This window comes from Scylla paramamosain, chromosome 9, assembly GCF_035594125.1.
Source record: "Scylla paramamosain isolate STU-SP2022 chromosome 9, ASM3559412v1, whole genome shotgun sequence".
NCBI classification, from domain to species: Eukaryota; Metazoa; Arthropoda; class Malacostraca; order Decapoda; family Portunidae; genus Scylla; species Scylla paramamosain.
The window spans coordinates 26,617,501-26,632,500 of record NC_087159.1 but is presented as its reverse complement, the minus strand read 5'-3'; the positions used below and the strand labels follow the sequence as shown (position 1 = coordinate 26,632,500).

The following is a 15,000-nucleotide window of genomic DNA, read 5'->3' as shown; positions in this document are numbered from 1 at the left end:
GAGAGAGGGATGGCACTGTTGACTCGGATCGTGACTCGTGCTTCGTCTCGCCCCAATGAACCTTTTTAATGAGTCACCAAAGCGTTCACGGACCAGCAAGGGAGGGAGTCGTTGGGGCGTGGTAAACTGGTGCCATTGTGCAGCTAATTTTGATGCCTCGTAAATAAACTCAGAGCTAGGGCATTAATCTTCACCTCTCTCTCTCTCTCTCTCTCTCTCTCTCTCTCTCTCTCTCTCTCTCTCTCTCTCTCTCTCTCTCTCTCTCTCTCTCTCTCTCTGCTTCTTCTAGTTTTTATCTATAACTTTTTCGTCGTTTTCTTTTCCGTGTTTCTTTCTCTCTCTCTCTCTCTCTCTCTCTCTCTCTCTCTCGCTCTCTCTCTCTCTCTCTCTCTCTCTCTCTCTCTCTCTCTCTCTCTCTCTCTCTCTCTCTCTCTCTCTCTCTCTCTCACTTCCCCTTTCCAATCTCTTCTTTTTCTGTTGCCTTTTCCTTCTCTCCTCTTTCTCTTCCTTCTTTATCTTCCTCCCTCCCTCATTTTTTTCTTTAATGTTCCTCTTATATTTGTTTTTGTTTCTTCTTTCTTCCTCGATTTTTTTTTATTCGTTTTCTATTCTTGTTTTCGCTTCCAATTATCTCCCTTTCATTTTCAGCTTCGGCTCTTTATACTCTCTCTCTCTCTCTCTCTCTCTCTCTCTCTCTCTCTCTCTCTCTCTCTCTCTCTCTCTCTCTCTCTCTCTCTCTCGGGCAACAGAAACTTTTAAAAGATTTACAAAAGAAAAACAAAAAGAGGACAATTGAGTTATTTTCACTTAATCTCAAGAAACAAAAAAAAAAGAAGACAAACCAAAAAGTAAATAGATAAATGAAAGCAAAGGACAATTACCAAAGTTTTCCTGGGTTTCTTAATTACTGCTTTGTAATTAGGGAAAGGAGACAAGTTGGGGAGTGTGGCAAGACAAACACTCTACGACACTCTAAGCCTGAGCCAGCGTGGTTCTGCCTTCAGTCCCTGCCACTTCAAAGGACACTCTTTATAGGGAAAAGTTTGAGGATATAACAGAATACATGGTACAGTAATTCAAGGGGGGATTACAGTTACAAGCCACTACAGATTGCTATTGTTAACCCTTTGACTGCCACTTGGTACACATTTCCCTAATTATCAAATCACTCTGAGGTATCTTTACTTGCTCTACAGCCACACCTAATCTTTGAATTGGGAAGAAATTGCAAAATGTATTCTTTTTCATCGCCAACTTTCTTGTAGATGCTTATAAAAGACTTCACGCATTGCTTCTGGTGCTGCTAATTGCTTCGTGTTGCAGTGAAAGGGTTAACTGCAGTGACATGAAAGGGTGATTGGTAATACTAACTTCCATAGTGGAGTGAGGCCAGTTTGTTTAGTATACCGTCTTCATACCACTTTATCTTAGACCACTTTATTTACACCACTTATCCTGCCATAATCACACCAGCTTGTTTATCACACGACACTCACACCAAATTTCACATTACTTTATACCTGAGTCAGACCGCTAAGTCTATCATACCAGAACCACACCACTTTATCATACCACATTCACACCACCTAGGCAGTCACATCAGAATCACACCAGTTTATCATACCAGAATTGGACCACTTACCAACTCATCATCAGACCCACACCACACTATCACACCAGAAGCACACCACTTTACCTCACCACATTCATACCACTTAGTCTATAACAGCAACATCACACAAGTTTATCATACCACTTGATTTTACAGTGAATGCTCTGTATAAAAATATTTCTCTTGAAGTTAATTGGAAATACAGTGTTTTCTTTACCTTTCTCTCTCTTTTTCCCTGCCTTTCATTTAGCGTGGAGGGGAGGCAGCAATGTAAAGGGGCATTCGTACTATTCAGCATCATCCAGTTTGGCCTCATTGTTCTCCATAAAGTATGCTCTCGTGTGCTTCATTGAAATTACATCATTTCTCTCTTTTTTACCAGGGGAAGGGAAGCAGCATTTAAAGGGCTTTTTTCCCATTAATTTCAAAGTCCCCCACGTCTGCGCCCATTGGTGGAAATCACGACATAAAACAGTAATTCTATAAGGCTTTTATATCTACGTTGTTTTCCATGATAATTTTTTTTCTTTACTTTATTTTCAGTTTTTTTTTTCCGTGTTTTGTAAGTTTATTATGCGTCATTGTATTTTCCATAGTCCTGTTTTTGGGTATACGTTCTGGTAACGAATTCTTTAATATCATACAATTAACTATTACACAATCCATATTTTTTTAGGAACTTAATATTTTTCTCCCCCACTATATTTTGTACGTAACTTTATTTTCACGGTGTTCACGTCCAACTGCGTTTCCACTGTCATTATTTTGAGCTGGGTATACATTCAGATAGTCGCTGGATTGCTTACCATCAGCCTGTGTCTCGTATCATACAAACCCTACATTTTCAGAGACTATTATTTCACTTCCTATATTTTGTACGTCACTTTATTCTCAGGGTTTTCATGTCTCTCTGTACTTCCAATTATCATTTTTTTGCTCAGGGTACACGTTCAGACAATGTGTGTTTAGCATAAGCCTGTGTCTTCTATAATACAATTCCTATTTTCACGAACTATTAGTTTTTTTTTTTTTTTCTTTTTTTCCACGTTTTCATGTCTCACTGTATTTCCTATTATCACTATTTTGCTCTGGGTGTACGTTCAGACAATGGATCTTTAAACATAAGCCTGTCTTTTTTTTTTTTTTTATGTCTTTCAATATACAATCGATATTTATATTTTCAACTTAATATTCACCGTTTTTCGTCCCAGTGTGTTTCCCTGATCACTATTCTGTGGTGGGCATGGATCCAGACAATGAGACAATGGGCTGTTTACACTGTTTACCACAAGCCTGTGTCTCCCATAATACAATCCCTGTGCTCATAATTGGTCACATTCACAATGGTCTCTCTCTCTCTCTCTCCTGCAGGGACAAAATCATCCCCATGAAGGACGCCGCGTCTGGCCCTGACAACGACCTGCCAAAGTCCTGGGATGCCCTGGACGACTATGACGACGACGATGATGATGAGGACTACTACGATGACGAGGACGAGGACGAGGAGTACCTGCTGGAAGACGAGGATGACGAGGACGACGATAAGACGCAATATGGAACATTAGTGCACCAGCAGCAGCCACAAACTCCGGAACAGCAACAGCAGCAGCAGCAGCAGCAGCAGCAGCAGCAGCAGACCTCACAGCCGCCACAACAAGCAGGGGCAGGCGAGCCACAGCCACAGCAGCAGCAGCAGCAGCAGAGACTCAACCGACGGCCTTTTGCTGAGAAGTAAGACTCGTGTTGGTTTTGCCTCCGCCTCTCCCTCCCTCCTGTGTAGCCTGTTGGCTTGCTGGCTTGTTGACTGCCCTGTTTGATGTTTGCTCTGATTGTTTGTTTATTTATTTACCTCTCTCTCTCTCTCTCTCTCTCTCTCTCTCTCTCTCTCTCTCTCTCTCTCTCTCTCTCTCTCTCTCTCTCTCTCTCTCTCTCTCTCTCTCTCTCTCTGTTGGATTTATCTTATATATCTTGTGCTGCTTTCTCATTTTCTACGCCACACACACACACACACACACACACACACACACACACACACACACACACACACACACATTTTTACACACAGACACAAAGAACAAGCACCCCGCTATTCTGTGCCTATAATTTACACAAACAGACAGACAGGCAGACAGATTAATTAATGGACAGAGAACAAACTTATCCCATATACGTGTTAATAATTTTTGACGCCACTCAGCCCCTCAGTTCAGTCAGAAAAGCTATTAATCACCAGCCACTCTCATTATCATTGAAATAATATGACGGATGCTGATTACAACCCACGCACCGCCACCACTGATAAAAATAATAATAATAATAATAATAATGATAATAATAATAATAATAACAATATCTCAACTTCTCTCTCACCTGTAATAACCTTGATCTCTATCTCACCTGTACAGACTTCCAACATAGGTAGTAATTAGTACACACAACACCTGTCCTCCTCCTCCTCCTCCTCTTCCTCCTCTTCCTCCTCCTCCTCTCCCCTTCCTCCCATGCGAATAATTACCCAAAGTTTGACGAGACTTGTTGAGGCTACACACACACACACACACACACACACACACACACACACACACACACACACACACACACACACACACCTTCACCCCCCTCCCCACACGCCGGTCACGCTACATAGACACACTGGATGGTAATTAGCGAAAAAAAAATATAATAATTAGTGTAATTTTTCGGTTCAATTCCTCTGCGCTTGTCTCTCTCTCGTCTGTTCTCGTTCGGTGTGATTGTGTAATTAGCAGTAATCTGCTTATGATGATTATGCTGGTGATGGTGGTGGTGGTGGTGGTGGTGGTGGTGGTGCTGGTGGTGGTGGTGGTGTTGGTGGTAATGGTGGTGTTAGTAGTAGTAGTAGTAGTAGTAGTAGTAGTAGTAGTAGTAGTAGTAGTAGTAGTAGTAGTAGTAGTAACAACAACAACAACAACAACAACAACAACAACAACAGGCAACCAAGCAACTAGCCAACTAACAAAAAGACACACACACAACGAGAGAGAGAGAGAGAGAGAGAGAGAGAGAGAGTAGACATCAAGATAACCGGGGTGAAATGAGACAATTACTGCGCACCCCGGTGGTGATGGCGCCCCAAACGACCACTGGGGGGGCTGTCTTTCCCGGGGGGGGTTGGTGGGGCGGGAAGAGGAGGCGCGGTAAGATGTGACGGGAGGCGGTAAGGGAAGAGGGTGCTAAAGTAACGGAAAGGAAAGGGAGAAGAGGAGGAGGAGGAGGAGGAGGAGGAGGAGGAGGAGGAGGAGGAGGAGGTTGAGACAAGTATCTCTTTTCTTCCTTGCTCTCTCTCGTATTGTTCCTCCTCCTCCTCCTCCTTCTCCACCCCCGGTTTAGTAGTAGTAGTAGTAGTAGTAGTAGTAGTAGTAGTAGTAGTAGTAGTAGTAGTAGTAGTAGCAGTAGCAGCACCACCACCAGTTGTAATATCATCACCATTATCATTTTTATCACCATCATCATCATTATCATCACCATCACCATCATTACCAACATTATTATTATGAATACATCAATTAATAACAATAATAATAACAATAACAACAATAAAAAAAACCGCTAGGCCAGTGCTGTGGTTCACATAATAATGCCGAGTTACATTAAGAGCACATTAATTGAATCAACCAAAACGTTTTAACATTATCGCCAGTCATGGAAAAAAATGTCACGCTGCAAAGCTGGTGATGATCAGATTTATATGGGGGGAGGAGGAGGAGGAGGAGGAGGAGGAGGAGATTATTACCATATTCTCCTTTTTCATCTATAGTTTCCTTTTCCTGACATTTTAATGCGATGTATCCTTCTTAACAATTCCTAACTCATCGCCTCTCCGTCTCCACCGCCTTCAGTCTCAGGTCTTTTCTTTTCTTCTTGTTTTCTCTATTCTTTATTATTATATTTATTTCAAGACCGAGGACTGTAAAAACAATTGCCTGTCTACGAAATGAAAGGCTACAAAACCATTTAAGAGAGTTCGGTATAAATAAGTGTAATAATAATAAAAATAAAATAAATAAATAAAAATAAGGGTAGCGCTGAAGACACTGTAGTACGAAAATAAGTGTTCAAAAATTGTGTATAAGTGATGCTGGAAAAAAATAAATAAATAAATAAATAGGGAAAAGGAAAAGAATTGTGTAGCAGTAAAAAGGGTTAAGTAAACAACCCTTTTTTTGTCACGTCAGCCCGTCATGTTCTTGTCAGCCCGTCAGTCACTTTTTTGTCACGTCAGCCCGTCACCTTGATTGTCACGCCAGCCCGTCACCTTTAATGTCGCGTCAGCCCGTCAGTAGCTTTTTTTGTCACGCCAGCCCGTCATTTTTTGTCACATCAGCTCGTCAGTCACCTTTTAGTCACGCCAGTCCGTCAGTCATCTTTTTTTTGTCACGTCTGCCCGTCACCTTTAATGTCGCGTCAGCCCGTCAGTAGCCTTTTTTTTAGTCACGCCAGCCCGTCATTTTTTGTCACATCAGCCCCGTCAGTCACCTTTTAGTCACGCCAGTCCATCAGTCACCTTTTTTTAGTCACGCCAGCCCGTCACCTTTATTGTCACACCAGCACGTCACCTTTTAGTCACGCCAGGCCGTCATTTCCATCAGCATTGCCGTCGTGGCCCGTGTACTGCGGTATTTATGAGGGGAAGGCGTCACCGCGCGCTATCCGTCATCGTAATGGGGCGTCCCGTAATTCACGCACGACTCTTAATCGATTCATTCCGTCTTCTACATTACCGATTTGTGTCATTTATCCCCCGCCACCCGTTTTTTATTGCTCTCTGTTTTATATATTTATTCTTTTCCCTGTTTTCTTTTTTCCTCACTTTTTTCCTTTTTTTTGTATGTGTTTAATTTTTCTATAGTATTTCGTCTGTATATTTTTTTATTGTTATTGTTTACGTTTTTCTATTTTCTTCTACTTTTTTTTTACTTTTGGTTTGTTTTCTATTATTCTTTTTTTATTCCCTGCTCCGTTTTCCTTTTTCCTTTATCTTTGTGTTTGTATTTTCGTCTTCTTTATCACATGTTTTCTTTTCTTTTTTTTATTATATACGTTTTCTCATTTCTACAACTTTTTTTTTACTTTTTGTTTCTTTTCTACGTCCTTATTCCTTACTTCTTTTCTTTTCTCTTTTTTTTCTTTATGTTCTTATTTAACGTTCGTCTTCTTTATCACTTTTATCTCTAAGTAACTATTTTTGTTTACTTTTCGTCATTTTTCATCACAATTCTACTTTTCTTTCTCCTCTATGTTCTTACTCCACGTTTCATCGTTTCTTTTATCTCTATTATTTCCAGTGTTTCTGTACGTTTTTTCATTCATTCATTTATTTATTTATTTATTTTCTCTTTCTTACGATGTCTAATTTTCATCACGTAATTTCTTTTTCTTCATTTTCTATTTTTATTTTTCTCATTCTTCACGTTTTCTCATCATTTTATCTCTCTTATCTTCAATGTTTCTTTTCGCCCTAATGCTTCTTGAGTGCTCCTTACTATTTCTCTTTCTCATTTTTCTCCCTGTCATGGTCTTTCTTTCCTTCTCTATCTTTGTTCCTGTTTATCTCGTTTCCCATCTTGTTTTCCGGTCTTTTATCAACATTATCTTCAATTTTTCCTTTCCCTAAATGGTGCGCGTGTGTTCTCCAAGTTTATTTTCTTTTCTTTGTTCATTTCTTTACTTTCCTTTGTTCTTTCTCTCCGTGTTCTTATTTGTTTGTCTTCTTTTCTCTCGTCTTCATCGCGTCCTTTCATATTTGTCTTCGTTTATTGTTCTGGGAGCCTCTATTTCTTCTTTTTTCTTTGTTTTGTTGTTACTTTGTTTTGTTTTTCTTCTCTCTCTCCCTGTTTATCACTTTTTTGCGTATTCTTGTTACGTATATTTTATTTTTATGCCTTTTTTTTTGTCTATTCTTGTTACATTTTTTTTTTAATCACCTTTTAACGTGTTGTTATATACGCTTTTTTTTATTCTTTTCTCTCTTTTTTTCTGTGTTTTTTTTTGTTACGTACGTTGTGTTTTTTTTTTCCTTTTTTTTTATACAAACGTTTTCTTTCTTTTCTATTTATTTATTTATCTTATTTTATTTTTTTTATTTTTATTTCCGTCCACCACCACTACCACCACTACCACCACCACCACCACCACCTGTAATGCTCCCCTCGCCTAAATGGTCCCTGTGTTATGCTCAGTGTTTCTCCTCCTTGCGTCCCCCGCGTGTCGTGTGTAGCCATGTCACATACACCTCTGAAACTAATGACGCTTTGCCTTTTTGTTCGCTTTCGTTTTCGTTTTCGTCTTCTTCTTCTTCTTCTTCTTCTTCTTCTTCTTCTATACTTTATTAATCTTGGGGCCGGCTTGTTTCTGTATTCTTTTCTTTTCTGGTTCTTGGTCAATTTGTCACATAAGCTGGAAAAAGAAGAAATATGATATCTTGTTTTATCTTTTCATTTATTTGTTTATTTATTTTTCTTATTTTTTTTATTTTCATTTATTTATTTTATTTATTTATTTTTTTATGTATTTTTTTATTTATTTATTTTTTTTTTTGAATCGCCTCTATTACAGTTTTCACATTTTGGGCCACGTTCAGTCTGCTACAATCGTTCATATTTATCTTCTTTTTTATTTTTCCATTACGTATTTTTTTTTTTCTGGGGACTCTATTTTTCATGGTTTTCCTTCTTTTGAGTCCCTTGGTCAGTCTGTTTCACGCATTAAAAGAAAAAAATATATTTCTTTTTGTTTTATTATCTTTTCCATATTTTACCTCATCATTTTCGGCATCAAGTTCAACATAATTTATTTCCAATCTTTTATATATATTTTTTTTTCAATATTTTATCACTTATAATAGTAACTTGAGTATCATTTACCCTATTATTCCTTGAGGCCAACACGTCTGCAGCTAAAGGATTATTCACCATTGTCACCTATACTCCCCATTCCTCTCATAACATTCAATACTCCTCTTTAACAGCATCTATTATAACAAACTCCGCGGTTTCTGTTATGTATACTCTCCTGTCCTCTGATAACACTCAATAATACTTAAAAAAAAATCACTTAAACGCCAAATAAGACTGAGAACCACAAAGATCATATATTGTGCCTTGCCTTTGTGTTCCCTTCCCTGATTTACTAACCATGGTGCTGGCGTGTGTTGCAGGCAGTGCCCCGTGTGCCCCGTGGTGCAGCCCGTTTTCCTGTGTGGCTCGGACAACCGCACCTACTCGTCGCTGTGCCGCATCCACCGCCACAACTGCCTACACAACACCGCCGTCCGCATGGTGTGCAAGGGATTCTGTCCATGCAAAGGTACGTGAGGAGCCAGCCACGCTCCGCCGCCTCTCAGACACTCCCCCGAGCTCCCTGCCATTGCTAAGCCCTGCCACGCCTGCCACACCTCTTCAACACCCTCCCGGCCCTTGCTAAGCCCTGCCACCGCCCGTCTCACCCCCTCTAAGCCCTCCCGCCGCCCAGCAATATCCCAGATAAACTACCAGTCTCTACTAAACTTTGCCACACCCCCACAGTGCCTTTTCGTCTGCCATTTGCATCCTGTACTCGCTTCTAAATGTGCGTCCAGTCTTCACCCAGGCCTGCTACACCCATTCAACGTTCTACCGTCGCTAACAACATTCCAAACACACCCCAAATACACTTCCTGACCAGACTAAGACCTTCCATGTCCCTGCAACGTTCTCCCTCCTGCCTGCCATACCTCAAACACTTTCGTACTTTACTAAACCTTGCGACACTCCTTCAGCGCCTTCACACCTGCCAGTCACACCTCATATACACCCTAAATAAGCGTCTAGTCTTTACTAACCGCCACTACACCTGTCACGTCCCAACACCACCATCCAAATGCTAGCCACATCCTACACCCTCGCTACAAGCCCAGACTGTCTCGCTGCCTTCCCTCACTCCACCACCGCACCACGTCCCCCTCGTCCTTATACTCCTAATCCACTCTTACCCTTCCTTGTCCTTTTTTTTATATATATTTTTTAAGGTGGTGTTCTTGTTACATCTTTTCTTTTTTTTTTATTTCTTATCAACTATTATTCCACCTCCACTCCTCCCTTGCCAGCGTCCCCCTCATGCCTTCTCACTCCGGCAGGCAGGAGGGCACAAGGTGAATGGCAGAGGCGGTGATGGTGTGTGTGAGATTAAGCCAGAGATAATGACAGCGTGCCCATTACGTGTAGGCGAGGCTGCTGCCGCGTCCAGGTCATGACTACATTAAGGCGCCAAGCTGGGAATCCGCTGCGGCTCTGCTGAATCTGCATCGCTTCTCTTGCTCCTCCTCCTCCTCCTCCTCCTCCTCCTCCTCCTTCGCCACCTCCTGCTGCTTCTCTTGCCCCTGCTGTCTGCTCCTCTTCCTTCTTTCTTGATCTCTACTATTACATCCTCATTTTCCTCTTCTTTCCCTGATCCCCACTATCATATCCTCCTCTTCCTCCTCTTACTTCTTCTCTTCCTTCTCTTCCTCCTCCTCCTCCTCCTCCTCCTCTACTCTCGGCAGATAGCTACTATTATATCCTCCTTCTCTCCTATTGGTCATCCTTTCCTCCTCCTCTCCTCCCTCCTCCTCCTCCTCCTCCTCCTTCTCCTTTCAACACTGCACATTACACAACCATTACGCGCTCACAACCCTTTCCACAAACAAAAGTAGACGCTGACCTCAACTCTTTCCTACTTTCCTCTCAAATTCCACGTGATTTTTCTATACAAAATAGCATTTCCTTTTTTTTTTTTCCGGCCAGCTTCGGCTAAGGGGATGGGTGGGTGGCGAGGGAGCTTATTATGTACTATCCTGTCTCTCCCACAAATAGTTAGCGTAGAGTAGCTGCCCAAACAGGCTAGTAAGGGCCTCAAGGTATGTTGCTGCTTGGACCTCCTTTGTGCATCCCTTCATTTCCCTTAAGCTTGGGGTGGAGGGAGAGGTGGAGGGGGAGGAGCCTTGTACTGTACTACCCTTTGTCTAATCCAAGCATCAAGTGTGGAGCAGTGGAATCAAACAGCATGGCAATGATATGAAGCTCCGTCTGTTTGTAATCCTTTGTAATCCTTAGCAATCCTCTTCCTGTTACTTGTCGTCTACTACCTCTTCCTCTTCCCCTTCCTCGTCCTCCTCCTCCTTCGCCTCCTCCAGGGAATAATAAATGAAATTCAGCGAGGACTAATGCAAAGTGTAACACGTCAGGAGCACCAGACGTCACGTTCAGTAATGATGAGCGGTCACCAACTTTGCTTTCTGCAGTGAATAATCAAAGAGACATCCTCTCCATTCAGAATCATTCACTTCAAACCAATAACGACGTGACTGGGTTTCGCTGTACGTGTCTTCAATGCGTAATATTCACGAAGAGTCGAGTTGAAAGCTTCGTGATTCGTTAGTTCGTCTGTATCTTCAGTAATACACGTAATTTTAGTCCATATAGAAAAGATGCAGGAAAGTTATAAGTAGACCTGATGGCTTCTTGCAGCTTCCCCTGGCTTCCTACTCTCTTATGTTAACCTGTTCCCTGCTAGACTACAATATTTCTCCCTTCAATACCTAAAATTTATTAGTCACTATTTTTGTGCTAAATTCTCGTAAATACTTTTGTAGCGTAAAAGAAAACAAAATTAATCATGTTTTTTTTTTTTATCTCTTTTCTCTCTCCTGTGTGTTAATGCAAATACTTTCTACAGTGCTAGGAAGGTTAAGGAAGGCTGCCCAGACGAGTACAAAGGCTAAAAGGTACAGACAGTAAGACAAAGAATATAAAAGAAGATTCCTAGGACGAGAAGACGACATGATAAATGCTCTAAAAACTACAGTCACTAAGCTTATCGAGGCAGAGGAAGCGCCCAAAATGCTTCAAGGATCTCACACCATTGAAAGATTCACTCACAGTCCAAAGATCAAATATAACAAGGAGACTGGAAGGCCTTGGGATAATTGGTTCTTTTGCTTTCCTCTTCCTCCTCTTGCTTCTCTTCTTTCTCCTTCTCTTCCTACTTCTGTTCCTTCCCCTCCTCATCCTATTCTTTTTTTTCTTTTTTTTTCTTCTTTTACCTCTTCTTCTACTCCTTTACCTCCTCCTCTTCCTCGTTTTTCTTCTGTTCCTCCTTGTTTTCCATCGTTTCTTCTTCTTCTTCTTCTTCTGTTTAATTTTCTCCTCCTCCACCTCCTCCTCCTCCAACCCCCTCGTGCTCCTGCCGTCTTCCCGATAGCCAGGTTAATCCTTTGAACATTCGCTTAGTTGAGGTTCACGTGTTGTGAATACTGTTGCCTGCACCGCGGCGTCCCCTCACAGGCAGGCGGGCGGGCGGGCGGGCTTGGGGTCAGCAGGGCCCTAACAACCATTGGCTTCACGCTCGCCGCTTCCCGCTCGCTGTTCGCTCCTCACATCCCACCACTACTGCTGCTGTTGCTCCACGTTTTCTCGCTCATAACCCTCTATTATGAAACGCTTTGCTCTCTCATGCGCCACGACTGTTTTCAAAGGTCACAGAGATAAGACGGGTTATCAAGAGTGTTCCTCCTGCTAATAATGTAGAAATTTTGTTAGTCTCTCACTAGATCCATAGAAACACCGCGAAAAGCCGTGTTCATGCTACAGCAACTATTCTCATAGATGATAAGACGGGTTCTCCAGTGTGTTTTTGCTGTTAATAATGTAAAATGTTGTTGATCTGTCACTAGAACTGTGAAAATACCCTTGAAACATTGCGTCACTCTAATACGACTACAGAATAGCTTAGACGGATTATCAAGAGTCACAGATTAGCTTATCCCGGTTTATCAAGAGTGTTTCTCCTGTTAACAATGCAGAACTCTTGTTAATCTGTCACTGGCACCATAGAAACACCCAAAAAGCCGTCACTTCACCACGACTATTTTCAAAGGCCAAAGAGATAATTAGCCGAGTTATCAGGAGTGTTTATCCTGTTCATAATATAGAAATCGTGTTAATCTGTCATTAAAATGGTAAAAATACACTTGAAAACTCGTGTAAACTTCAATTACAGGCTATATCGAAGCAGTGGAGGTGCGGCGCAGAGGTATTTTAGAATACTGTCCATTTCTGCTTTATGTTCGTGCTTCGTTTGTACATTTTTTGAAGCGTGATGCTTTTTTCTGTGTTTTTGGTTGTTTACAAGTCTCTGTCTTTCCAATTCCTCTCTCTGGTGTCTCTGTATGGAGTTCCCTACTTTTCTGCCTCACAGTCACGACGAAAGGTGTTGCTATAATCGGACTCTCGGTGCTTCCCCCTTCTCTCTTCCTTCTTTGCCGTAATAAAGAAAAGAAGAAAACTGTATAGGGAAGTAATGTAGATATTGATTTCCGCATGTCACCTCAATTTATGGCTTTTTTTTTTCTGAGTTTATGTTCCATATCGACACGGCCGTACGTTACCACAACACACTCAGTGATTATCGTCCTCCTCCTCCTCCTCCTCCTCCTCCTCCTCCTCCTCAGGGCACCACCACCACCACCACCACCACCACCACCACCACACCACCGCACCACCGCCACGCACCTGCGCTACGCTTCTATTTCATTATGATGCTACATTATAGTTTAATTCATCCAGACTCAATTTAGCATCATTTGATTTTGCCCTACAATATATTAATTTTCAGACCATTACATGAGCAGAGTTCACCGTAAATTGAATAAAATTTCTTTTTGTATCCTTTCCTATCAAAATTCCACTGTCATTTTATTTTTTTTACTGTATGGTGTGTTTTCCCTACAGTTTCCACGGCAAGGAAAGCTGGAGGGAGTGGTGGGTGGGGAGGAGCCTTCTGTTGTACTCTGCTTTCATTCACCAAGTAGTCAGAATGAGTCTCCGAACAGTTACACAAGGGCAAGAAGATTTGTCGTCGTTTAAAGCTAACCAACGTAATCTGTACAACACCTCTCCTTCTACTTCTACTTCCTCCTCCCCATCTTCGTTACCTCCATCCCCACCCTCACTTCCACCACCACCACCACCACCTTGTCCTAACATCAATCTTCATCTCCTCTATCTCCACCTCCCCTTCTTCCTTCACCTTCTCCACCACCACCACCACCACCACCACCACCACCACCACCACCTCCTCCTCCTCTTCCTCCTCCTCCTCCTCCTCCATACCATCCTGTTCCTCTCCCTATACGTTAAACACCATTATTCCCAACAAACAGCACAGTGAAGACTAACATTCCTGCTTCTATTTAATCACCTTTACAATTCCTCCTCCTCCTCCTCCTCCTCCTCCTCCTCCTCCTCCTCCTCTTCCTCCTCCTCCTCATGTTCTGTGGGAGACAAGGGCGTGTAGTCATTTATGATGCGCCCAAGGGAGCCTGTCCACCACGCCACCCACATGCAAAAGGTGCGGAAAGGGGAGCTCTAGTCTCTCCCTTGCCGCTTGTGTAAGGCTGAGAGGACGGGCGGGAGAAACATGGAAAACACAAGGAGGAGGAGGAGGAGGAGGAGGAGGAGGAGGCTGGGCAGGAATACCGAAGAAGAGGGAGAGAGGTAAAGAGAAAAAAAAAAAAAAGGGGACAAATATACCCGAAAGAACGCAAAAATGAGAGAGAGAGAGAGAGAGAGAGAGAGAGAGAGAGAGAGAGAGAGAGAGAGAGAGAGAGAGAGAGAGAGAGAGAGAGAGAGAGAGAGAGAGAGTTGAGGGGAGGGAAACTGTGAAGGTCGACGGAGGAAAAAGGAAGCTCGAGAGGAAATTATTTTGGAAAGGAAACTGAGATAGACTGGAAAGAAACGAAAGAAGGAAGGAAGGAAGGAAGGAAGGAAGGAAGGGAGAGAAAGAAAGAATGAATGAAGGAAAGAAACAAGAGAGAGAGAGAGAGAGAGAGAGAGAGAGAGAGAACGACTCTGACACTAAATGACAACTGAAACGAGAGAGAAAGAGGAAGTAAAAGAAAAATAACAACGAAAATAAATAAGAAAAAAATAAAAAAATAAAAAATGGAGAAACTTAAGCCAGAAATGGAAAACAGAGAAAGAAAAAAAGGAGAAAAAAAAAAGATGGCAAACCTGACAGCAAAGGAGAAAGAAAAGATTAACGAAAGTGGTAATAAAGGAAAGTGAATAAATGAAGAAGACAAAACGAAATGAAAAAGAGAAAGAGCACAAGAAAACAAGGAAGAAAACGATAAGAAGAATGCGCGAGGGAAAACGATAATCGGAAGAATACACCAACGAAAGCGGCAATAAAGGGAAGTAAATAAATGAAGAAGATAGACGGAAATGAAACTCGGGGGGAAAAAAGCAACAGTGAAAAAGAGTGAGAAGAATATAAGAGGAAAGTGACCGTCATGATGAAAGCACAACGAAGGACACACAATGGAAAATGACATC

At 41.9% G+C, this 15,000-nt stretch overlaps 1 protein-coding gene across 1 annotated transcript in view; it reads left to right on the top strand.

Annotated features, from left to right (window-relative positions):
- The window catches only part of LOC135103802 (proteoglycan Cow-like), a 197,273-nt gene that overhangs the window by 157,695 nt on the left and 24,578 nt on the right, over positions 1 to 15,000 (top strand). Inside the window, exons 4-5 of the mRNA XM_064010572.1 lie at positions 2,984 to 3,343; positions 8,808 to 8,956. Coding sequence (XP_063866642.1) covers positions 2,984 to 3,343; positions 8,808 to 8,956 — 509 coding nt within the window. The remainder of the gene's footprint in view (positions 1 to 2,983; positions 3,344 to 8,807; positions 8,957 to 15,000) is intronic.